The sequence below is a fragment of the Hippocampus zosterae genome, chromosome 10 (assembly GCF_025434085.1).
Source record: "Hippocampus zosterae strain Florida chromosome 10, ASM2543408v3, whole genome shotgun sequence".
NCBI lineage: Eukaryota > Metazoa > Chordata > Actinopteri > Syngnathiformes > Syngnathidae > Hippocampus > Hippocampus zosterae.
Window position 1 is genome coordinate 24,088,590 of NC_067460.1, and position 25,785 is coordinate 24,114,374.

A 25,785-nucleotide genomic window follows, 5' to 3' on the forward strand; every position below is an offset into this window, starting at 1 on the left:
CTCACACTCACACCTAGGGACAATTTAGAGTGTTCAATCAGCCTGCCATGCATGTTTTTGGAATGTGGGAGGAAACCGGAGCACCCGGAGAAAACCCACGCAGGCCCGGGGAGAACATGCAAACTCCACACAGGGAGGCCGGAGCTGGAATTGAACCCGGTACCTCTGCACTGTGAAGCCGACGTGCTAACCACTGGACTACCGGGCCGCCCTCATTTATTTTATTTTTTCTTTTAAATTCTCATCCTCCGTCCCAAAAATCGAGATCTCGTTACGTCCATTTCTGTCAATACGTTTGAATTCAAGACAGAAGAAAGTTTGCCGGACCTGGAAACCGGCAAGTGCAAGCGTTGCGATGACCTAAAAACGTCATCATCATCATCCTCATCATCAGTTATTTGGAGAAGAAAGCTTACGATGGGCGCTTTCTTCCAAAGCCGTTTCATATTTGCAGTGGAAAGAAACACGGCAAGCTAACGAGGCGGCGGCAATGAGCCGCACTTGAGGAAACAATGAGGGCGGACACGGGGGGGGGGGCGGAAACAAATCCATCCGCAAACAGAGTCAGCCTGTTAACCGCTGTGGGAAATAACAAGAGCGGCGCTAAGCCAGTGGGTGAAAAAAATCAAGCGTCCACTTCCACCGGCGCATTCGTATGCAGACGGGCCGGCAGAATAAATTGCGGCTTGTCGTCTTTTTGATTGGAGGAAGCCACCTCATCATCTGCCGGCTCGATTCATGCGGCGAGCACCCATGCCGGGACTGGCCAATCAAGTTGCAGTGAGCGCTCTTGACTTGCCACTTGAATTTGTTCTCAGCCTCGGGATGAAAAGTGCAAAATGTTGGAAAGATGCGCACAGTGGACCAGCGCTATTTTCCACAAATGGTGGCATTTACAGGTCCACTGAAAATCATTTCAATTATTTCATCCAAACATCCCGAAGACGAAGAATGTCGGCAGACTTTTCAGCCACTGTTTCAATGGGCACGGAAACAAATCCAGTATGGCTTCCATTACCATGGCGACTCAAGGGGCGGGCTACTTGTTGATCAACAATGTCATCAATCCAACGAGCCGTTTTGTTCTTTTTTCCTCAAACACACGTGATTTGATTGTCAAGACAAACCATCCATCGGTTCATTATCTGAATCCCCAAGACGGCGTGCCGGAGCCTATCCCAGCAGTAGGCGGGGCACAACCTTAACGGGTTGCCAGCTGATCGCCGGGCACCACGTCGACAAACAACCATTCACGCTCACAATCGCACCTCGGGACAATTTCGAGAGTTCCGTGAACCGGCCGTGCATGTTTTTCGGAACGCGAGAGGAAACCGGAGTACCCGGAGAAAACCCACGCAGGCCTTAACGGGTTGCCAGCTGATCGGCGGGCACCACGTCGTCAAACAACCATTCACGCTCACAATCGCACCTCGGGACAATTTCGAGAGTTCCGTGAACCGGCCGTGCATGTTTTTCGGAACGTGAGAGGAAACCGGAGTACCCGGAGAAAACCCACGCAGGCCTTAACGGGTTGCCAGCTGATCGCCGGGCACCACGTCAACAAACAACCATTCACGCTCACAATCGCACCTCGGGACAATTTCGAGAGTTCCGTGAACCTGCCGTGCATGTTTTTCGGAACGTGAGAGGAAACCGGAGTACCCCGAGAAAACCCACGCAGGCCTTAACGGGTTGCCAGCTGATCGCCGGGCACCACGTCGTCAACCAACCATTCACGCTCACAATCGCACCTCGGGACAATTTCGAGAGTTCCGTGAACCTGCCGTGCATGTTTTTCGGAACGTGAGAGGAAACCGGAGTACCCGGAGAAAACCCGCGCAGGCACGCAGAGAACATGCAAACAAGGAGGGCCGGAGCCGGAATCGAACGCCGTACCTCTGCCCCATGAGACCGCATTTCCGCGCTCCCAGGAGAGAGAAAATTCAGTCGCTAATTTATAGGATTTCAATTAAGCAACCGTGCGCCGGATTAGGAAGGTGCTCGGAAGCTCGATGGAGCCGTGCCGTGTAACGACTTGATAACGATGCACAGACAGCGGGGGGGGGGGGGATTTTTCGACTGGGCGGCTGCAAACTAATGGGACTTTAATTGGGCTCTAACTGGTCTCGGTTGGGCTCACGCCGCGGTGACTGATGGACAGCTTCACTCGAGTCGGAATGACGGAACACCCGGGATGTATTTTTTTTGTCAAGGTGGGGGGGGCGCGGGGGGGGGGGGGAGAGAAAGAAAAGGTGGAAACGGACGGCGTCACAGTATCGCTTCGGTGCCATTTGGCGGCATCTTGGGGCTGCAGTGAGTTGAGGAGCTCCGTTTACACAAAAGTAACCCTTTGGCGCCATCTTGTGGCGATTACAGGAGAGTATAAATCTTATCCCCTTAAATTTGCCTTTGACAAGAACAACATGCCCCCGCTACAATTCTGCATCGCTTCGTGAACATTCCAAAACATGTCACATGATGTCATATTCTCCCCCCCCATTGAAATGAACTGAATCTGTTCCAGCCCCAAACTTCTTCAATCAAGAAAAAAAAAAAAAGCACTGTATCGAAAATAATTTGTTTTTTTAATTTTAGAAAGACAAAGTACCGTTAGATATTTGAGTTGCGGCGTGCTTTTAAGAGGTGCGGCCTGGTGAGGGACGTCAGGAGGCGGAGTCGCGTTTCGTGAATTGCGGGCTGCAGCAGCTCCTTGCGAGTGCCTTCATTTCGTATTTGATGACGCAAAGCCCCCCCCAAAAAAAAACAAAAATATGAATGCGCTCAAACGGAAACGGGCCGGCCCAAAAACAGCTTTACGATTCCACGGGGAGTTAAAAATCGCAATGCGGGATATCTCGGCCCAGCGCGCCAAAGCCGAGGCGGCTGAGCGCGAGCCCCCCCGGAGAGTCTTTATCATGCGTTCACCTTGCAGCAACTCAAGCGACTCATTTGTTATGATGTCAGAGGCAAGAAGAAGAAGAAGAAAAATGCCATTAACAACTCGGGAAGGGTCACCAGACTTTTGCAACACCGTTATTCTACGTTCATCGTAAACCGGGTTGAGCTTCGCGGTTAAAGCCGCGGTGCCCATTTGCGACCGATGAGGTTCCAAGATTATTTAACAACCCCCCCCCCCCCCGCCCCTCTCCTTCGTTCTTCATAAATGTGCTCAAATCCAGACATTCACCTTGGCAGGAGCGGCCAGGCTGCGGCGCTTTTTTGACGTTGGGCCTCGTTAACAGCAGGCAAAGACTCGCGATCTAATCCCATCATGCTAACAACGGAAGCAAACATATTTCCGGCTAATTAGCTCTAATTTCCGGCTAATTAGCTAGAGAAGAAAAGCCGCTGACCTTGACGTCCCATTTGTCTCGCATCTCGACCGCACCTCAACAGCGTCGGGACAAAAGCCCATGCGCCTTGCTTTCATTGAATCCGGCACGTGGCGAGGGAAAAGGAATTGAAATAGCTTCCAAGTTTGAGCTGCGTTGCAGTGCCTCGTTGTCTGCCCTGAGTGCATACGGGCGATGGAGGAAGGACCAAACGAAACGACGCAACGGCCGGCACAAAGCCTCCTCCCACGTCACACTTGGGATTTTCTTTCACCGATCTAACAACCGGTACGATTCGATGAAGAAGCGTTGTCGCGTCAAGTCAAGTCACGCCGCAAAACAACCAAACGATTGCGGCATTCGGCGATCGACGTCGCCACCAAATTGCTTCAAAAGAACAGAGGCGCTTGTGAATCTTCCGTCTGTTCGGCCGGCGCCTCATCCTCTCGCTCAGACTTCACTCTGATGTTTGTGCTGTGAAGACGGCAAAAAAGAAAATGAACGATTGAAACGCCGACAGCCTGCCCGAGGTTTGGGATACACGATCTGCAGAAAGGAAAAAATATATATATATGAATGATGTGCTACACAGAAGTAGATATTACCTCTGCAAAGGCAGCTATAACAACCCCCCCCCCCCAAAAAAAGTGATTAAATTCATCAGTCACAATCAATTCAGACCCAACGAGCTGAAATATCGCAATGGTCGGTTGTCAGGATGGACAGTCTCTCAGGAATGAGCTCATCAGAGGCACAACACGGATGGGAAGCATCGGAGACCAAAGTCGACAGCCCCCCCCCCCCCCCCCCCCAGGTAGGAAGACCAGCGAGGAGATTTATGGATGCGGTGAGGCGAGATTTGCGGAAGATTTAAGCGGACAGGATAGACGAAACGGGACGGGTTGCTCACAAGCCGAGCCAGAAAGATGTCTATCGGAGCCACGCGCGAGACTCGACGGGAAATCAATCATTTCCAGATCGAAGCGGAAGATTGATTCCGGGCCTCACGGCGTGAAAAACTCCGACTAAATGAGTCCTAATCACAGGCAGGTACGTACGTATCCGAAGCAGCTAAGCGACCGTGGCATCGTTGACCGGCATCCCGAAATCTATCAAGTGTGTGTGTGTGGGGGGGGGGGGGGGGGGGGGTCAATTTTGTTCCCGTCTGGACCGCAATTCAGGAGGTAATTATTAAATCATGTTCGTAGCGCAGGCGAGACGTGCCCCTCCGCTACGCACCTGCAACGAGTCATTAGCAAGGAGGCTAAAGGAAGACGTTAGCTTGAACATAACGGCATACGCGTAACGTTCAAATAAAAAGGCCGCCAAAAGTAAGAATGCCGCGCGCTGCCTAAACGTTTACATGAGCGCGTCACATTTGCGCACATCTCAGACATTTTCTGTTACACCCCCCCCCACAGAGAAGAAAATTCTCGCCCATTGCAACTCTCCACCGCGACTCTCCATTGTATCATTTGTCGAGAAAACTGTTTTTAGTACACCTCCGTGTAACATCGTTAACATTAAAGAAGTTTCAATTCACAAAAAGAATAACGATGAACATATTTCTGAGCCCGTCGCGGAAATGATTTGAAGTGCATCAATTTGCCTGAACTTTAAAAAAATGAATACATAAAGAGGAGAACCACTGCCACCTACTGAAGTGGATGTGCAATTGCACTTTATTCTCATCAGTCCCCCCCCCCCCCCACACCAAAAAAATGTTTGCCACTTCCCACGGGGGTCTCGGGAAAAAAACACAAATCGCCATCAGAAGAATACGATCAAACGCAGCCATTCCTGCTTCTCTGGTCACCAAACGGGATAAGAAAAAACAACAACAACAACAGCAAAAACAACAAAGGAATCGTCTAAAAAAAAAAAAATCAATGCGAAACCTCAGTTCCATCGGGACTGGTCGCCCGCACGACAAACAGACAGCTGCGGCACGCCAGCCGACGTATCGGCGGCGCCGAGCAAACCCGAGTCGTTGGATCAAACCGCCACCCGCCGTGTGTGTGTGTGTGTGTGTGTGTGTGTGTGTGAGGCTGCGCTCGGGTGACCGATGGCTCTCTTCTGCTCTTATTTGGTCTACTGTGTAATTGCATCAACACAACCCGTCAGCCTCAATCTGCCGAGCGTCACCAGCGGAATGAGGCTCGCGCCGAGCGGCTCAAGCGTCAACAAACAAACATGGACGCCAAACGGTGTTGCAATGCTACACCGGGACTCAAGCACACTGAGCTAGCTTAACGGCTCGACTGATAGCAAAAAAGAAAAACCGGGGATGTTGTCCAAAGACAATGAAGTCAATAAAAGCTGTTGCTAATTTCCGCTAGCCCACCTCAGGGTGTTTTGCATGATGTTAGCATTCAGCTAGCGGACTTTCGTGAAATGAAACATTTCGGAAATCAAATGTACAATGTTTAATTTTCTCTTGTTTTTCGCACTTTCAGTGGGAGGGGCCAAAGAAAAACTGTCTTTGTCTTCAGCTTCACAATCTTGACCCATCCATCCATCCATCTTCTACCGCTTATCCGGGGCCGGGTCGCGGGGGCAACAGCTTTAGCAGGGAAGCCCAGACTTCCCTCTCCCTAGCTACTTCTTCCAGCTCTCCCCGGGGGATCCCGAGACGTTCCCAGGCCAGCTGGGTGACATAGTCTCTCCAGCGTGTCCTGGGTCTTCCTCGGGGTCTCCTCCCGGTGGGACATGCCCAGAACATCTCACCGGGGAGGCGTTCAGGGGGCATCCGAATCAGATGCCCAAGCCACCTCATCTGGCTCCTCTCGATGTGGAGGAGAAGCGGCTCGACTCGGAACAATCTTGACCCAAATACTTGAATTTGATTCGGCCAATTTCCAAACTAACCGTCGCCACATTTTGACATTGCGCTCTTTGTGATGTGCCATTTGATACCGTCGTTAAGATTTAAGCGCCTGAAGTCTTGGAAATGTTTACAAAAGACGACATTTTGCCGATGCTTTCACGTTAAGCTAACGTGTAATTTGTGTCATTTCCTTTCTGGTGTGAAAGCAAGACAAACGACGGTTTCCCGGGAAACAATGCACCCCCCCCGTGGTCCAAGCTTGTGCTTCTGCGGCTACTTTCTGGCGCAGCCTACGAACCGGGCCGACGAGTGTTTGAAGCAAGCTTTGCTGCAATCGGCTCCGGCTTCGCGCGCAGGATAAACACGAGATAATAAACGGATGGACGGGGCCCAACGATAGCAGAGCGCATATTATGTTGAGTGAACAGTAGCACAACCGGAGCGTGATCGGAATACCAGCCGGCCTCTTAACAGGCACATGAAGCGGGTGTGCGCTCCCACAGCCAAGAACCACATGTGCCGCAGATACTAATCTGTCACGCCCCCCCCCCCCAACACATGGCAATCATTCGGCCAGCCGCGGGAACACCGGCATCCCGTACGGTCCGCTACGCCGCTAAACAGCTAACTAATTCCATGCTGAATCATCTTCAGAGAAACGGCGCGGCCCTAATCTTCCTCTGCCGGCGAGGCTCTCCGGCCAGATGTTCCTTTCAGAGCCGTGCGACTAATAGCATTAGCCCGCGACACAGATTTAGCATACGCACGTCGCTTGGAAAATGGGGCCTCCGTATGCCGACATAAAGCCGCGCGACGCGTTCCCGGAGCTAAATAGCAGTTTGACAACACGGCGAACGGCAGCTAGCGAGCTAGCGAGCGAGCGAGCTACGCGGCAGAGATGAAACTTTTACAAACATTTCAGAAGATGATCGTGACCAAAATGATTACGATTATCGGAAGTCACTCCATCGTATAAAAAGTCATGAAAAAAAAACACCACCCCACTGATGTTTATTTTGATTTTATTTTTTATTTTTCACTCTTCCATTCCAGGCGGCCATATTCAAGCTCGACTTTTTGCTCAACTCCAAGAGAATGTTTTGTCAAATGTCGGCGCGGGCCGGGGGCCGCTTCACAAAAAAAAAAAAAAAAAAAAAATTTAAAAAAAGGGTTGGAGTGCAGCCCACCTGCTCATCCCCCCCACCCCCCCACCCCCGTTTGGAAAGAGGCCGCGCCCACCGTGTGCTACGTCCCGAGTTGAGAAGCCGCCACAATCAAATTTGAGAAGCGGGACAGTCGAGGTCGCGACGTTCCCCCTTTGGCTCCCACCAACATCTTGACGTCGGAATCGGAACATTGAACCCCCCCCCCCCCCCCCCCCGAGTTAAATACGTCTGCCCGAATGGCTGATTCTTAACAGACGGACTTAAAACGTAGAAGGGAGGGTATTGAGCCATTCCAAAAAAAATGTTGATGAATTGATTGATTTGTCAAGATGATCCCTGGGTATTCATCAGCACGTCATGTGGCTCTCGCCGAGTCCTTCAAGCCTCACGACTGGCGGGATATGGAGACAAAATATGGAAATCCGACTCGGCATTAAAAAGCCTTTGAGACGAGGGCGTCGGCTTGAGCTGACCTCTTAAAAGGAAACGACTCGGGGGGGGGGAATTAAAAGGAAGCAGAGCCACGCGGGCGTCCGCCGTAATCCACAAACCCGCATTGGCAGCACACCTCATTCATCGGCCGGGTCATTCCGTCATTCATACTCCGGACGGGTAAGGGATGGCGCCATTTTTTTTTTTTTTCCAAATCCACTTTGCCTCACGAAGGTCGTCTAAAGCGGTTGCCGGCCGCTCGCAGGTCACACGTCGACAAACAACCCGTCGCGCTCACAATCGCACCTTTTCGAGTGCGATTTGGGAATGTGGACCCGCAGAAAACCCACGCGGGCACGGGGAGAGCATGCAAACTCCCGGAAATCGAACCTCCGGACCTCTGCACTGCGAGGCGTTTGTGCTAACCATGTCCGCCGCGCCGCGACCTCCAGATGATATTTAAAAGCTTTACAATGACAAAAGTACCCAAATAATTCAATTTCCAAATCATAAATTCATTTCAGGAGTAGAACCGAGTCATCAGGTCAACGAACGATGTTGCCGACAACACCGCAAAGAGACGTTTAGGACGAAAGAAATACGGCGTTATTTGAAGAGACCGCGACAAGGACAATGAACAAGGTCGTGTAAACAAGCTCAAGGTCAAACGCTCTCCTGCAAACGACTGCGGTCAAGTTTCAAGGGCCCGTCCAAAGAGATCCTGCAAAGGCCCGAGCCGCTTCGGACGGAGATTTTTATTCCGGATGGCCCTGAACGGTGAGAGAGTGACGACTGATTGCCTTGCTCAAGGGCAAATTGCCACCGATCGGAGGCACCGCAAAACTCTTCAACCCCACGCGTAAAAATCTGACAAGTTGCCTTCGAGCGAATGCCGCTGAAGATTTGGCGACGAGTGCGTCGCCTTCTTTGACCGAGGGCGCGCAAGTTTTGGCAGACGCGCGTCGGTTTACGTCTATTTCTGCTCCGGCGCTCCGCATTCGCCGCAATCGTGTTCGCCCCCGCCGCTCCGAGCAAGACCACTCGGCTTGATCGCAGATGCGGCTCATCTCCATACAAATGAGCACGCGCGGGCGGGCTGGGCAGGCGGGCTGGGCTTTTGCGTCTTTGCCGGGGTGCGGCGCAATGGCGAGGGGGGAGTGGGGTGGGGGGGGGGGGGGAAGACATAGAATTGAATTGAGTTTGGTCGACTGCCAGTAACAGATTCAACATGCTCGTCCCTGACTGTAAATGAGGACCGCGTCTCGCCAACCACAAAAAAGTCAAAGTACCGGGGCGGTGGGGGGGGGGGGTTGGTGATTTTTATTTTTTTTCTGTGACCACGCTCATAGCCAAATTCCCGTCGAAACCAACAAACGCGCTCTTAGCCCCTTCGAGTCCGCAAACGTTTTTGCAAAAGCAAAAATGCTGGCGCGGTCCTAAGCTAGCATGGTCGCGTCAAATGCTGATGCCCGCTAACGCGAGAAGCCAAACGTCAACCGGTCGCCATCGATTGAAAGCCCCGAGAATGAGATAAGCCTGGAAACATTCTTGCTGCTGGAGGCTGTAAATTTCCCCAGTGTGGGACGAATAAAGGATATCTTATCTTATCTTATCTTAAAAGCCAGAATAGTCACAGGCACATCATTGCATGCTTTCCCCGCCCTGGCCACCAGGGGGGCCAGTAAAATCGAAGACAAAGAGACACAAACCGAGACGGACGCGTTTCATAAATGATTTCGCTCATCTGCAATCGTCGTAACGTCAGTCATTTTTTCAAAGTGGACGGAAATCTTGGACTGGATTGTCTGTCCGCGTCTTTGTTTTCCATATCAGTTGCCGAAACACAGCGAGTGTGGATGCGAGCCATTAGCCCATTAGCATCGTTCCCGATAAGCTAGCGCTTGATTTAAAGTTCTGTTTGTTTAGTTTGAGAGTAAACTTTTTGTTTTTTCTTCAAGAATTGGTCACTATTTGCCAAACCGCTTCATGTTGCCTACCACTAAAAACCTTGACCTAATTACGACTTATCGCGGCTTGAAAAAAAAAAAAAAAAAAAAAAAGAACGATCCAAATACTAAGAAATCCTCCTGCATCGTTTTCCTTTCTTACTTTTCATCTTCGCATCTTTTCCAGCGTTCGTGTGAGCGGCTGCCGCGCCGATCTAAAACCGCGACACCATCGTCACCTGTTGAGCGATGTCGAGCCCCCCCCCCCCCGGGAAGAAATGGCCAAACGTCGTCCGGACCGGGAAGAAATATTATTGCTAATTAGAGCGCAAATGGCGGCGGCAGATAAATTGCCTTCGCGCGGGTCATCGATCAAGAAGCCCTCCCGAGTCAACGGCGCAGACACAATTTTACTTACAATTTCCACCAAGGGGGAAGGACTCCATTAGACTTTGCTGACCTCTCTTTCTTTCTTTCGCATCCCAACGCTGATCGTTTTCAAGAACTCCCACAGTCGGAAAACTCTGCTGCACCTCGAGATGGAACTTTATTTCCGCGACGACGATGAAGGAAAACAACGGCGGCCGTGCTCAAAATTGTGCAAATGAAACATGCCGGGGATTAGTAAGGGCGCAAATGGAAACGCGAGTGACTTTTGCACCGTCCGAAAGCGATGAAATAAGAAAAAGGACAAAGACGAGCAACCAAATGCACAAGAGACATATATATATATTATATATATATATATAAAAATATTTATATATAAAAAAATATTTTTTTCCTGAACCCCCCCCCCAAAAAAACAGAGATGGCACAAATATGAGATAAAGAGGGAAAAATATGAGTCGAAACATGACAACAAGAATGGGAAAAAAAACAACAAAAGACAATATTCAGACAAATGTGGAAAAAACAAAAATATTTGGAGAAGTAGAAAAGCCTTGGGAAAATTACATTAAAAAAAATATATTCATTCATTCATCTTCCGTACCGCTTGATCCTCACTAGGGTCGCGGGGGTGCTGGAGCCCATCCCAGCTGTCTCCGGGCAGTAGGCGGGGGACACCCTGAATCGGTTGCCAGCCAATCGCAGGGCACACAGAAACGAACAACCATCCACACTCACACTCACACCTCGGGACAATTTAGAGCGTCCAATCAGTCTGCCACGCATGTTTTTGGAATGTGGGAGGAAACCGGAGCACCCGGAGAAAACCCACGCAGGCCCGGGGAGAACATGCAAACTCCACACAGGAAGGCCGGAGCTGGAATCGAACCCGGTACCTCTGCACTGTGAAGCCGACGTGCTAACCACTGGATACCGGGCCGCCAAAAAAAAAAAAATGTATATATAGAAATAAATGAAAATGTAAGACCAAATTCTAGACAAAATGGAAAACGTGTGAAAATGTCATCCTACTGATTGAATGATGGGAAGCATCTGGCTTCTGCGAGCGCACGACATGGAGCGCTTTGTCCAAAATCGACGGCGCAACTTTTAATCAAGCGCGCCTTATGTACGGATGTCAGCTTTTCGGTTCGTCAACTCGAATTTGAATTCATTGCGACTTGCGCTTTGAAAAATATGTTCTACAAATGAGTACACGTGCGCAAAAATGCACTCTTCAAGTCTAGAATCAAAGTTGCTTGCTATTTTGCTACGCACGACAATCTCAGTCATTCCACCGGTGATGTGAAACGTTCCGACTGTCGGGAGCATGACCCCAACCGACACGTCGGGTTGCGGCGGACGGGAAGAGCCGACAGGTTGCCAAAGGTGAGCGTGTTCCCTGGTCATCGCCGGGAAGAAATGAGCTTTCATGTCAAGAAAAAGGCACCGGTCGAAGCATTGCCAGAAGCGATAACGAGCAGATGTCAAGGGACAAAACATAACCGGTGCATACCGTCGGCATCCGCCCGATGCGGGTGGCCTGAATGGAGATGAAAATTTACGCGGGAATGCGGCAGGCGGAAGGAATGCGGTTCTGCAAAGCCGTCTTATAAAATGCCGATTCATTTATTCATTCATCTTCCGAGCCGCTTGATCCTCACTAGGGTGGCGGGGGGTGCTGGAGCCTATCCCAGCTGTCTTCGGGCAGTAGGCGGGGGACGCCCTGAATCGGTTGCCAGCCAATCGCAGGGCACACAGAGACGAACAACCATCCGCACTCACACTCACACCTCGGGACAATTTAGAGTGTTCAATCCGCCTGCCACGCATGTTTTTTGGAATGTGGGAGGAAACCGGAGCACCCGGAGAAAACCCACGCAGGCCCCGGGGAGAACATGCAAACTCCACACAGGGAGGCCGGAGCCGGAATCGAACCCGGTACCTCTGCACTGTGAAGCCGACGTGCTAACCACTGGACTACCGGGCCGCCCCGATTCATTTAAAAAAAATAAAACGCACCCGCATAAAGATGACCCAGCTCAATGGGAGCCGGTCCAAAAGGTCAATTTGACCGCTGTGAATGGTAAACAGTGAAGTGGCTTGGCGCGAGCGCTCATGACGCCGCGCAATCAATCATCACTTCCGTTATGATCGGGACTCATTCATTTTCCTGGAATGCATTTGGACAAATGGCCAATTCGTCAGCGCTCGTAACACGGCCACGCCGTCCAATTTATGAAATCCACCCAAGTATTATCTCCGGATAGCAGATGAAGCCATAAATATACTCCGGGCTGCGTACACAAAAGAGGCCTTTCGTCAACGTTTGGCTCAGGTGACGGGCAGAACCGTTGACGAATCGCATCGCTCGGAATTCGATCCATCGTGGGGGAGTGGATCGTTCGGATTTGCATTCGGAGCTCCCGGGTGAGACAAACTGACTGGTCGCGCGGTGGACGAGTGTTTGAAATGCGCCTCAGCGACACACACAAGAAGAGAGCCGGCAAACAAGACTCGGTCGCTGGTGCCGCTCCAGTTTTGGACGAATTAAAAATGATTTCTTCGGTCAATTGGAGTTCAGCCGGCGCCTTCCTTTGCATGAAATTAGGCCAGAGCCGTCTTTGTTTACTTGCGGCGAATGCTGCTGCGCTTATCAATTTATGACGAGATTTAGTCTGCGGCCATGAGATGGCGAGCCCGCTCGGCCGCGGGAGACGTCTCATTCCGGCTCATTTGGGGTTTCCAAATTCAGTGTTTTTTTTTAAACAAAATGTAAACCGTTTTCATTGGAAAACGGAACTTGAAAATAAATGGGTCATCGTTTTAGATAAGCTTCATTAAAAGGAATGCAGGTACCGAACCGTAAGTATGCAGGGGGGTGGGGGGGGGGGGCTTCCACTGTACATCATTCAATAGAATGAAAAAAAAAAAGGACAAATATTTGCCAGTGAGTTTTGTTTGACGATCGTATGTCAACATGTGTTGCTCCACCGTTTGTGTTCACACATCCAGCGTTTGACTGCCACTTTGATGCTAATCGTTAGCCCTTGTGCAAACGGAGTTTCTTGTATGTTAGCATCGAGGTAGCGGAATGTAGGTGGTTGTATTAAATACACAACGTGTAAATGTCTTTGTTTGATGTTTACTTTGAGAGTGACCGTCAGCCGAGCATGGCGAGATTCAACTTGAAACCTCAAGTTGAACATGGATATGCCAAACTGCTGCAAGGGGTGAAGCGATTTGAGTCACCTGCCACCATACGGTGCTCCACCATCTCAGTTTCCAAGCCAAGCCAAAGGTTGCAACAGCAAAAAAAAAAAAAAGCTCTAAAAAAGCTCGTACGTATAGTCGTTCGTATCTCAAGGCATGACAACAGTTAAGTGTCTCGGCTAAAAACAAAGGATAGAAATCACTGCGGTCAATTTTACACACACAGAGTAGCTCATTTCAAGGGCAGGTGGTTTGGATGGTGTTCCATTTGTCATTTATCGACTTTTTTAGCCAGCAAACCAAAAAGTTGTGTCCAAATTGGAAACTACCCCGCGCCATCACTCAACCCAGCTGTGCAAGTGGAGTTCACGACTCAATACAGTATTTACTCTGCCTCTCTTGGCACATTTCACATAACCTACTAAGATGCCAGTGTGTGTGTGTGTGTGGGGGGGGGGGGGGTCCTCCCGATTTGTCAACAGAAGATTGACATTTGCAGAGAGTGAAAAGAAGTTTACTCACCAAATTGAGCACCGTGTCCACGATATCCCGGTTGCTAACCTCCCCGGCTTGAATGAGTCCGCTGAGAACGGCAAATTTGGTTTGTATATCCCGGATGGGAACCGATGGGTCGATGATGCCCGCCTGCTTCAGCGCCGAACCCGCGCCGGACATCGCCGCCTTATCGTCGGCGTCCGCGCTACGCCCGCCGTCAACCGGCGCAGGTGGTCGCTCCGTGCTCGGCATGGAGCCTGGCATGGTCCCCCGCCGAATTGCTGCTGGTGCTTGCTTGCTGGCGGCGGCGGCGCTCGCCCCGAGCGCCGAGTGTCCGACGCTGGTTTGGAGACAACCTTCCGCTGTCGCCGAGCTCCGGCGAGAACCACGCGCAGAAACCCGGGGCAGAACACAAGCCGGCTCGGTCGGTCGCGTGCCAGCCGGTCCCGGGTCGTCAACTAACCCGGCTCGTCCCTTTCTGCTCAGCTGTGCGCGCGCACGTGCATTCCACTCTGCCGTCCGCGTGCTCGGCGTGCGCGTCTTTCCTTCATCTCGGATGTCACCGTTTGGAGTCTTGAGGCGCTGTCAGCGCCGCCCGCTGGCGGCTCCCTCGAAGTGTCCCAAAAATCACTCAACTGCGGATCGATTTGAGGCGAAGCGCGTGCGGGTCAAGGGGCTACTGAAGAGCCTGAATGGTCGCATTGAAAACGAGTGAAAGTCGGAATGGAACAACAACCGCGCAGGGGGGGGGGGGGGGGGGGGGGGGCGTCCTTCCCGTTTTGCAGCTCTCCCGGGAGCAATACACCTGATTCAAATCAGCAGGATGGCCGGCTGATGAGCTGATCATCTGAATCAGGTGTGTTGCTCCTGGGAGAGTCTGCAAAACAGGCCGGACGGCGGCCCCCCAGGACCGGAGCTGGACATACCTACCTGCCTTAGTGCATCCTGAGTGCAGGCGATTCTGATTTGACTCCACGATAACATGCTCTTTTTTTGTGTGTGTTGAAAACGATGATAAAACGTGTCGTGATGAGTGGAGTCGTACTGCCCAGTTGACTCACACCCTAAAAAGTTTCAGTTGTATGTTTTCTAATTGAATCCATCATAGTTTGCGGGTGAGGAGACGACACACACAAAAAAATCAATTGAAAGTTGTGCAGAAAGGCCTGCAAGGGACAGCGTGGCAACAAAACCGCCATCATTGGGTTGGCGGGAGGCTTTTTTTTTTTTCAAAGGTGTGTTGAAATAGTTTGCTGTGGTCGTCTTTGACAAATTGACCAGAGTAGAATATCGTTCCTGCAAGATTAAAAACAAAAACATTCCCCCTCCAGGATGGTCGGACTGCACTTGTGTGCGACTTGTATCGATCGCATGCAGTCGTACGGTGCTGGATGCAGTCGTACGGTGCTGGATGCAGTCGTACGAACGAGCCAAATTGGAGTCAATCAACTGAAGTCACTCAAGTACGGTGACATTATCTTGTCTTTTCTATTCCTGCGTTCAGTTTAAAGGCGTCTCTTGCCTGCAACAATCATGACACGCGAGTGTTGCTTCCAAACTCACCAGTAGAGGTCGCTCTCGACTTCATCAGACAAATGACTGGACTCGGATTTCAACAACTGCGGTCATGACTCGTTGCACTCGCTGTCTGCTGTGTGACTTGTGCGTACCTGCTTTGCATGTCGGGAGTCAATGGAACAAAAGCACCCGATCAATCTGATAGATTTATTCCAAACAAACAAACAAACAAACAAACATGTCTTCTGCCGTCACCAGCAACACGCAATCGCCAAAAGCCGGTTTGATCGAGTCAAACCTTCTGTCATTCGCAGCCATGGGAGGTCCACAAGTGTGACACAAACAATTTTCATTTCAACGCCAAAGTAAAACCAGTTTACATTTTTTTTTTGATAGATAACACCCGATCGATCGGAAATGACCGTACCATCTGCAATATATACACCTCGGTGGCATGTACAGTATATTCACACATTTACAAGAAGAATAATTATAGCTTTCCATCTTAAAAGGATTATTATGTACACGCTTCCCAGAAGCGTATGAGAGTTTCAATGTCATAGACATTGGGGGTTCAAAGTTGCTCTTGGACTTCATCACGACGGAAAAGGCTCAAGGGTTTCAGATTTTGGTCTCCGGACCGTCCGCGATGAGCGGCTGAAAGGAGTTGCGGATGCGAGCGGCTTCCGCTGCACAAATGTGGCCGAAGGCTTTGTTGTACCAGTCCGGAGTCCTTCCCCTGAAAGCAAAAAGAGCACCTTTAGCTCCACTTTGTGGTCAGCCAAGGACTCCCCCCGCCCCCTTTTCCGTATCTTGTGTGTGCGCCTTTTCTTGGATTTGTTACCGACAGCCTCTTGGTATTTCAATTGTCACTTACTTCAAATCCACTCTGCAAACGTGAGTCAGCCTGGACTTCCCCGAGCCGCAGGGCTCGAGCAGGTAATTGGACTCCAGGACAATAGCTCGAACCGCTCCGACGGGAGGACAATCCTCGTGCTCGATTGAGACAGAAACCAGGGAACAGGTGCCTTTGGGCAAGTCCGTCCTCCATGACCTCGGGGGAAAGAATGAAAGCGCCGCTTTACGCGTACAAAGTTGGGCGGCGACATCCGTCGGCGTCACAAAACTCACCTGAGAACCACAAAGTCTCGGCTGGGATGAGGCGGCATGCTATTGAGGACGTACTGAAAGACCTCCGTCTGCTTGTCCAGCGTCTCGCGCACTTTCCACTGCAGCAAGTCAACATCCCACAGGTGGCGCTCCCGCAGCACGCGGTTCAGGACGACGGACGGCGGCGCCTCCACCTCCACGGAGGCCCTCCATCGTCTCAGCGGGTTCCCGTCACCCACCTGGAAGCGGTCCGACTCGGGTGACGCGCGGTCATCGTGCGACCGAAAGCGGCTCCGAATAGTTGAAGGGGGGTGGGCACCTTTTTGTAGTGGAGCTCCGTGTTATCGGAGCTGCCGCAGGACACCCAGGATTTGGATTTCTCACGGGCCTCTTTGAGCAGGTTTTCCAGTCTCCCCTCGACGTGGTTCTCGTGCGTTCCGTTCTCGTCCTCCAGTCGCTTGAAGAGCTCGTCAAAGGTGGGCGCCTGCAGGGCGGCCTCCACGTACGAATTGCGCGACTGGGTGACCATTTCGCGAGGGATCTGATTTGACAAAGGAGAGCGGTTGGACGTGCGACCGTCCCGAGCAACAGACGGTCGTTGTACCTCAAAGAGACGGCTGCACTCTGTGATCATGTGAGCGAGACCCTGCGTCGCCGCCAAATTTTCATTCAGGTCCTTCTGGTCCGGTCTGCCGCTGGCGTACTTTTTCTGCATTGCCCTGAGGGTGATGGTGGGTAACACGGAGCCCATTAGAGAGCTTTGCTTTGTTTGTACTCAGCATGATGTCATAAAACGCAGAGCCTTCAAAAAGAGAGGCCGTCCTTTTAAAAGACTCATCGACTGCACCCCCTAGGGTTCCGAAAACTGTCCGCTTTTGAATAGCGTCGCGGGTGACCATCACGAATGAGGAGTTCAGAGGAGTGACACGATGGCGGCATCTGGTTCGCTGTTACCTCGGGGAAAGATTGTCTTTCTTGAGTATGTTGAGGTGGAAGAGCGAGGGCGCCAGGCACACTGCGATGTTCATGGGCGTCATCTGGTTTTCCTCCACCGAGGACGTCACGTCGCTCAGGAAACAAAGTAGCGTCTGCAGCACCTCTCGGTTTTCGTCCGACATCAACATGATGGCAGCCTGGACAGCCTGCAGTCTCTGGTCCTTGGGTACATCTGCGTGTTTCGAGGCATTTCTTATCAAAACGCCTCGGCCAGACCTCAGAAGCCGGACCGCGGAGGCCGAGCGCAGGTGTCCTTACATTGGTAGATGTGGAGGAAGGTTTCCCCGAGCTTGCTGGTGAGCAGCGGCTCCGGGAGATCGCGGAAGAATTGTTTCACCATGTCTGCCACGTCGTAAGCCGATTGGTCCTCGTAGTCCACGTTGTCTGGGGAGCTTTCGTTCAACTGCCTTAGCGCTTGGATCCTGGATTTTACACCCGATTTACGAAAGAGTCCCACCTGCCGGCGAAACAAACACAACAGGCCGCGTCATTGTTGGCGGAAACCGGAAGCTCAAGTCAATCGCCCGTTACACGCGCAAGCTGACAGCGTGCACTCCGGCTGACCTGGTCAAGACACTGGCTCCTCAGGTACCGCAGGGCCTGCTGCAGGCCCAGGGGCAGTGGTTGTCCGGAGCGCTGCACGTGAACAATAAGAGGCACGCCAAACACGTTCTTATCCTTGTAGTCCGGAACCTTGGTTCTCTTCATAAACTTCGGCACTGCCCTAGTGATGAACAAAAAGCACATTTGGGTCAAGTCCAAGACATACATTGACGCACTTGGGCCAACTGCCTGAGTGCTCGATTGAGACAGAAACCAGGGAACAGGCACTCGGGCCAACTGCAAAGTGTGTAAAAGGACGCTGACCAGGTCCAGCCGTGTTTGCTGGACAAGGAGTACTTTTCCATGATGGCAGTGAGACGGAGCAGAGAGAACTTCTGCGACAAACTCAGCTGGCCTGCCGACTGGTTGGACATCTGCAACGATGCCACCGAGTGGCTGAGACGATTTGATATCTGAAAGCTGGGCCATCGCAAACTGGAGTGACGAAAGAAACGGCAAAGTCAGTCATCTGCGAGAAAGACCGCGCGATCATTTCAGCCATACGGGTAAGTCTTACCGATTGGGTCTCGTGAGGGAAGCCCCTACCCCCGAGTCTCTCCTTTCCCCGAGTCTCGTCGCCTCCGTGTCTGAAAGAGACGCGCCGTCGCCGGCGCTCGGCGCGGTCTGGCTTTCCGCCGCCGAATCGGCCTCAAAGTCGAGCGTGATCTGACTTAAAGACTGCAGGCCGACCGAATCGTCCCTTGCTCCGTCGAGCCTCGACACCGCGTCCCCGCCCGGCAGAACATTTTTGGACCAGTGGTCTACGATCTGCTGCAGACCGCTGACATGCATCAGAATGTCATCCAGGTGAGGAAACAGGTCTTCTTTCTCCAGATCGATGAGGTCCCCGGTGCTGGCGTAGAGATGAGAACCGGGGACGTTGTCGTAAACGCTGACGCGGCTTCCTCGAGAACAGCACCGGGTGATGGGCCTGGCTTCCTGCCGGCAGGAAACGAGCGCCGAGTCCAGGCGCGTGCTGCCTGCGTGCCAGTTGACCGAGGCCCCGTCGGACGGCGAGAGGCTCTCAATGGACAGCGCTTTGGGGAAGGTTCCTGGCTTGTGGTCATTGGGAATATGGACCACCAGGTCCTCGTAGGAGCAGAATTCATTGATGCGATTTTGTTCCGCGACCTGCTTGCCTGAGAAGATGTCCACGTCTTCTAAATACATGCCGCTGCGCTTGTGGTCGCTCCGGTACAGCTGGCGATCTTTAAGCCTGGGTGTGCTGCCCGCACTTCCGCCAGAATGGCCGCTGCCTTCGCTGCCGGACCGGGACGGAACCTGACGGGATGGCGGCTCCGGAGTGCCGCCGTCTCCGTTTATGATCTCCGCACACGGCAGGTTCTTGAGGGCGCGGGGCTCCCTTTGCAGCACCGGCGAACTGATGACCAACGTCTTCCGACCCCTGGCGAGCGCTCCCCGGGAGCGCAGCGTCTCCATGCGCTTCAGGAAGTCTTTGGCACGGGTGCGACTTATCTTGCCGCGCTTGTGGGGCAGTGAGCCGTAATGACCGATGTCTTTGGCGATGTGAGACATTGTAAGCAGCGTCAAGTCTGGCATGGCGACGGAATCTGGGCAGGTGCGGTTGGAACCGTCCGAGTCCTCGGTGCCCAAACCCAAAGGCCCACTGCCCCCACTGCTCTCGCTGTGTACCGAGGATACTTCTGGCTCACTGAGGTCCGTCAGGACACTTTCCCTGCTGGTCGTGGTTCTTAGAGGCAGGCCGTCTCCAGCGGACGGATCTAACCCTCCGTTTCCAAGGAGACAGTCAATGTCCTGCAGCCTGGACCAGCGTCGGCTGCTCCATTCAAACGTCCATTTGTCACTGATGGCAAATAGGTCTTCCTCGTCAGAGTCTTCGCTCTGGCGAAAGACATAAAACATCTAATCAGGGAGTCGGAAGACAGGACGGATTTTAGACCGTGAAAGCTTAATTTATGAAGTACTTTGGCGATGACAAGAATAGAGACGCCACCTGAGGGCGAGCTGCTCTCACAACAACCACATTTCTCCTCTGTATTGACACTCAGGAACCTCAGCCATGTGTAGGATTACCGAGAGTGGATTGTTATTACCAGGAAGGACAATGAGTGCGACCTGCCCGCAGGAACCGGCGGAAGCGTCTGCTCCAACTTAATACTGTTACGCTATCAGGAAACCGTGATGCAACGCTACTCTTTTGAAAAGACACTGCCATAAATAGAGCACGCTACTAAAAATACCTCCGACGATAGTGCAAAGTGGGCGAGCAAGAACATCTTGGCGACATCCTGGCAATATATGATCAGTAAGCAGTCTTGGGTTTTCCGCTTGACGTAAATAAGACGAATGAATCGCATTTACTTCCAGGCATGGGCAGGTTGACGTATTCAAAGCTCGGGAATGATTAAAACAGCCTTGAAGCAATCAGAAATCCAATCGAATGATGTCATGACAATCCAGCGGAATTCTTACTTTCTTCTTTGGGAGGCTGACATCAAGTTTCAAGGAGGCACACTTATTTAAGGTGTTGAGTCGCCTGAAAGAAGAAAAACAAAACGAGAAACTATCAACGTCAGCATACGACAGGAAATGCACAAATTGTCATTTAATGAGGACTCCAGTGATGACCCTCCGTTCGGATCAGACTTTTTTTCAGCAGTGTAATTCGCTTTGGTTCCGGACCAATGTCCACATCCAACCGGAAATTCCGTTTGACAATTGACAGCACGTCGTCCATATTCTTATGAGCTTTGCAAACGAGTTCACGGCGAGGCGTTAAGTCGTCTCAGAATTCTGCCAGGACTGACCACGCGGAGATGTATCGTGATTTTCACGACGATTGAGGCATCGGTCACCCGACAGTAAATGGGCTGCGACTTTCGGGGTTAGCCCGACAAGTTCCCATAGTTGTTATTGTAGCTAGCAGGACACGGCTAAAGGGAGGATTTCTCAGCCGGGGGCCCCTTTTAGTCCAAAAGGCCTCCCGAGCTTTGAATGCGGCGGCTAAAACAAGAGGCAGGCACCAAATATCAACTGAAATCAATCGCGGCTACAGCGCCTTTGAGTCGGAATTGCTCACTCCAAATGTTACCATAGCGATGGCGGGAATCACACTGCAGTTGGAACACTTTCCACTGGTGTTCCATTTGTCCCCGTGGCCACTTTGGAATGTAGATGAGTTGCTTTAGGGCCGTTTAGAGTCGCAGTATGTCGAGCGGGGCGAAGCGCCCTGGCGCTCCTCCGGCTTTTTCCCTCTCTTCATTGTTGCTATGGTTACCGCGGCGGGCCAAGTGTCTTTTTTCAAACTCGTGGATAAGTAGTGCACATCTCGCGTTTGTCGAGCACAATGAGCTCAATGCTCAAAGTCGTTCATATTTTGTTAGCATTCCCACTCTGACTGCTCAAGGTTAGTTTTCCAAGCACAACCAGATGGAAATATGAAGACGTTTGATGTCTTTACCTGCAAAGAGGCTCAACCAGATCTTTGTCCAGGAAGTCATGGTCTCGTTTCACGGGGCTGATGTCAATGGGGAACTGGGAATCTTGAAGGCCAAGAAAACAGTCGCAATTAAAAAGAGGTCCTTTTGCGTCTGGCCATCGGTGGCGACATTGAAACAGGAAGTCCAACGAGCAAGAGAGGCAGGATGACATTACGTATTGCGCCGGCTACGGGTGTTCTCTTACATAACGCGGTGGACCGCATCCAGAATCTCTGAATCTGAACATTCCGTCGCATTCATGTAAAGTCATTAACTTCTCATGAAAAGCGGGGCCGGCGGGCAGCCACGACCGCTCGGACTCAAACAAGGCTCGGGCCTGTTCCTCGGGCTCTTTGGCTTTCGAGCGGCAGCGTTACATCTTAATCGCGGATTTCATCCATAGAAGCGGTTTGGGAGAAGCAGGAAAGAAACTCGCTTTTAGCAGATTTGCAATTTCCTGCCCGCCATGAACCGTTTCTGCCTCGACGGTGGATTTAGCGCTGATGGGCTTGCGTTCCAGTCCTGTCAGCTCACGACCAAGAGGTGGTGGTGGGGGGATGGGGGGTGGGGGTTCCAATCAGAGCCCAAGAGCTTGGGAAATCAGCAAGATGGCTCACGAATTTCCATCCATATTTAACTTTTTTTCCGCGGCATTTCCAAGACTATTTTTGGTGCTGGAGTGCCACGTAGGAGGGCCACGCTCAAGGGACACTTCTGGGCTTTGAAATGTCTCGTTCTTTTTCAACCCTGGAATTTTTTCTGATACGGCTCACTGCCAAAAAGCCCGTCCCCCCCCAAAGTGTCTCGGGTTCATGTTGTAAGCCGAGCAGATGTTGGTCTTTGTTTTTGTTTCATTCGGTTGGCTCCGGAGCATCTCCGGGACTATCAATGAGCTCCACTATACACGCGGCCCCCACGAATGCACGGAATTGCGGCGTGGCCGACAAGACCGACTTCTGTGCCCGCTGGTCGGAAAAAAGGCCGCATTCATCTCGCCAAAGGCGGCTTGTTTCGCACCCACTGAAATAAAAGCCCCGCAGGGGGGGGGTTATTTTGGTTTACGATCTTCGCCGGCTCTCACCCCGGCAGCCTCTTGTACTTTGTGACGAGCTCGGGAGTTTTCACGGTTACCTTCAAAGAGTTGAGCATACTGGGGAAACCCGGCGGCCCGCAGCCAGTCGCACGCCTCCTTCGCCTCGACTTCTGCAAACACACGACAGAACGCGGCGTAAGGGAGACATACGCGACTCGCAAAAACAACAACAAAAACAAACAAAACCTGTCCATGTTGTTTTACAATTTCCATCTGAACGCCAAATATCCCAAACGTCTTGTCAGTAGTAGATTTTATATATCCATATATTACTTGTTCTGTCCTGGGAGGCCGCCCAGTTTCAAATTAGCCACTGCCCCCCCCAACCACCCCAAACCCCCGCTCCCGCCACCCCCCGACAGTGGGGTGTGCGAGGCGAGAACAGATTTTGTTACCATGATGACAAGGGGCGGAACTAGAAGGTCTAAAAAGAGCAAATCCCCCTTTCACGGATGGTATTTTCCCTGATGAAAGCAGAACTTCATCTCCAAACCAGCAAATTTCACTGCCTCGTCATCAGTGCTTTCCACTGGTAGGCGCCATCTGGAACATTCCAACGGCTTCTTTCCCCTTGCCGTTCACTTCTTCAAGACCTGACTCCAATTCATGTGCCGCATCTCCGCAGTGCCACGAGGGCCGTTTTTATTCTTATGGTTCCGTCACTCTTGGGGCATTCGCGCCATTTTTGTAGTTCATCCGTATGACGGCGCTATCGCTCAATCCATTTTTGTTCTTTGTCAGCCGGGTCCCCAAAGTTTGTTTTGCGAATTCAAATAGATTTATGTGGTCGGACACGATCACATCTGATGGGTAGGCAGTCATGATTTGCATCCCAGTGGTTCAAAAGTCGATTTTCCATCATGTGGCCCCTTGAAGAACGGGAAGCCGAATGAACTGAAACCACAGTGAGGTCAGTTTCATTCTGACTTGACCCAAAGTGACGCATTGCACATGGACGGAAAAAGCTTCGTCGACTTCTCCAGGACGTGTGGGTGTGTTGGGGGAGGGGGGAGGACTACCCCCGCCAATTTTCCATCCGCCCCTACCCCCCAACATGTTTGATTATTGCCAGATAGCAGGAGCAGGGACGTGACCTTGCTGGTCAGCCGACCTGACTCACACGATCCGGCAACCAAGTCATTTGACTCTTCCAATGGCCTCCGAGGCACGACAACATGTCCCGCGCTAAAGCTGCTGTTTGCGTGCGTCGGTGTGAAAACATGGACGCGCTAGTAAAAAAAAACAAAAAAACAAAGCAGCCTGCTACTTTTAGTTCAATTCATCTAACCGGACGCTCGCCAGACCCGTCATTAGCTCCTACATGTTAACGAGAGTTAACGAGATCTAACATAAGAGGCGCATGAAAAAGCAAAGTTCTGCCAACATGAAGGAATTGGGTCTTGTGTCACTCTTCATAAATTCAGCGATTTGTGTTTTGGGCTCTTTCCTAAACACCCTCAGATGCCACACGATGGCGCCAAAGCCATCAGTCCCGGTTCCTGTCATCTATAGGATTGTGTCATTATCAGCAAATGACATATTGGTTTGCAACCCAAAACCTCTCGGATGAGGTCACTGTCACGCACTTGACTTTGGAGTCAAGCATTCCTCCACGAAATGTCTCCAGTCGGTCCAGAATGCTGCCGCTCTCCTCTTGACTGCTGGTACTCATGAGAGGGAGCACGTGACTCCTACTCTGGCATCCCTTCACCCGCTACATTTTAAAGTTCTTTTGACTTGACTATCCTATTTTTTGTTTTTCCAAACCCCGACGCACCCGGCCTCTGGTCTGCGGAGAACTAAGTGGCGGCTCAGAATTGAACGTTGGGCAAGCCCCCTCGCTGCCCATCTTTAAAACTCATCTGATTTTTATTCTTTGGCTTTTGACTCGACTTTTTTTTTCAATTTGACTGTTTTCACGCATTCTACTGTCTTTGTTATGAATTTGTTGTATTGATTATTTCTGTCGAGTGGAGTTCAAAAGGCAACATTTTGTTAGATTTCCTCGAGGAGGGGGGGCGCAAGTGTGACTCCAAACGCTCTTTCAAACACACAACGCAGAGACGTGACAAAACGATATGAAGACATCAAGCTGACACGACCCCGCCGCGGCTGTTGACATGGCCAGGAAACAAACTGTTGGCACCTTCCCATTAACGCTAACACAGCGCTTTCCCGCCGACGCTGACGCAACAGTGTGACGGGACGCTCGGCATTCACGGAACAGATGACAAACCCTTTTTGCCTCAAATGACATAACATTTTTTTGGGGGGAAGTACCGCCTCCAAATCTTGATGTGCCACCATCATGACCAATATTAGAATACGGCAGCCGCTCGAGCCTTCTGTAGTTTGAACAATTAATGAAGTCTGTCGCATAGAATTATCAATTGTGACGGGCAACGCTTCATGTTGAAAAACTGTTTCACGAAGCTTCACGAGTGTCACGAAGCTTCACGAGTGTTTCGGTCTTGTGACTCCTGCACAATTTTTTTTTTTAATCCAAGTTCCTCTTATCTGCGCACTGAGAGCATATTCCAAGCCACAAAGTGCATCCTCTTTGCGTGTGAATGTCATTCTTTCCCCCCCAAAAAAATGAAAATAACAAACCAACTAACATTCAAGTGAACCTTAAGATTTTTCTTTGACTTTCTACACATCTCGTCAACATTTGCGATCAATTCAGCGAGAAGTGGAAAAGGTCATTCGGCCACTATTTCCCATCCTTTATAAGCCAAGGCAAATATTTGACCGGAGAAAAATCTCATGGCACGATAGCAAACACAAATGGCCACCAAGAGTAGTAGTAGTAGTCTGCTTGGCGGAACGCATGAAATTGTTCTGCCCGTCGCCGTCGCGGGCATCAACACACAAACGTGGCAAAATGATTCGTATGAAGTACAATTGCCGATCCTCTCAAGTGAAATGTGATCATTTACCGTCACGCGTATGCTTACCGACGCCACCTGGAATCTTCAACCAAGTAAGACCCAACCAACGTACGCGGCTAACGCTTCTGAGAAGAGCGCCGGCGATCCGAACCAACCCCCCCCCCCCCCCCCCCCCCCCACCGAGACTCCCTTTTTGCCTCGCTTCGCATGCGTGTGTGACGACTGGCAAATCAATGACGAGTGACTTTGCTCTCCAGCCCTGACCACCAACAACTGAATAAATATTAGCAGTTCCCCCGCACCTCCATGTCTGTC

The 25,785-nt window shown here is 51.3% G+C and overlaps 2 protein-coding genes across 6 annotated transcripts in view; both read right to left on the bottom strand.

Annotated features, from left to right (window-relative positions):
* LOC127608540 (neurobeachin-like) overlaps nt 1-14,284 on the bottom strand; it is a 160,371-nt gene extending 146,087 nt beyond the window's left edge. The window contains exon 1 of the mRNA XM_052077661.1: nt 13,826-14,284. Within this exon, the coding sequence (XP_051933621.1) occupies nt 13,826-14,062 (237 nt within the window). The 5' untranslated portion in view covers nt 14,063-14,284. The remainder of the gene's footprint in view (nt 1-13,825) is intronic.
* A 1,247-nt stretch (nt 14,285-15,531) lies between these two features.
* LOC127608894 (stAR-related lipid transfer protein 13-like) overlaps nt 15,532-25,785 on the bottom strand; it is a 39,826-nt gene continuing 29,572 nt past the window's right edge. For all 5 annotated transcript variants that reach the window (XM_052078354.1, XM_052078358.1, XM_052078357.1 and 2 more), the window contains 13 exons: nt 22,618-22,689; nt 21,468-21,549; nt 20,480-20,543; nt 18,543-19,888; nt 18,290-18,460; nt 17,987-18,146; nt 17,681-17,879; nt 17,381-17,594; nt 17,031-17,145; nt 16,746-16,967; nt 16,448-16,665; nt 16,194-16,370; nt 15,532-16,055 (listed from right to left, as the gene is read on the bottom strand). In XM_052078354.1, coding sequence (XP_051934314.1) covers nt 15,938-16,055; nt 16,194-16,370; nt 16,448-16,665; nt 16,746-16,967; nt 17,031-17,145; nt 17,381-17,594; nt 17,681-17,879; nt 17,987-18,146; nt 18,290-18,460; nt 18,543-19,888; nt 20,480-20,543; nt 21,468-21,549; nt 22,618-22,689 — 3,158 coding nt within the window. In that variant the 3' untranslated portion in view covers nt 15,532-15,937. The remainder of the gene's footprint in view (nt 16,056-16,193; nt 16,371-16,447; nt 16,666-16,745; nt 16,968-17,030; nt 17,146-17,380; nt 17,595-17,680; nt 17,880-17,986; nt 18,147-18,289; nt 18,461-18,542; nt 19,889-20,479; nt 20,544-21,467; nt 21,550-22,617; nt 22,690-25,785) is intronic.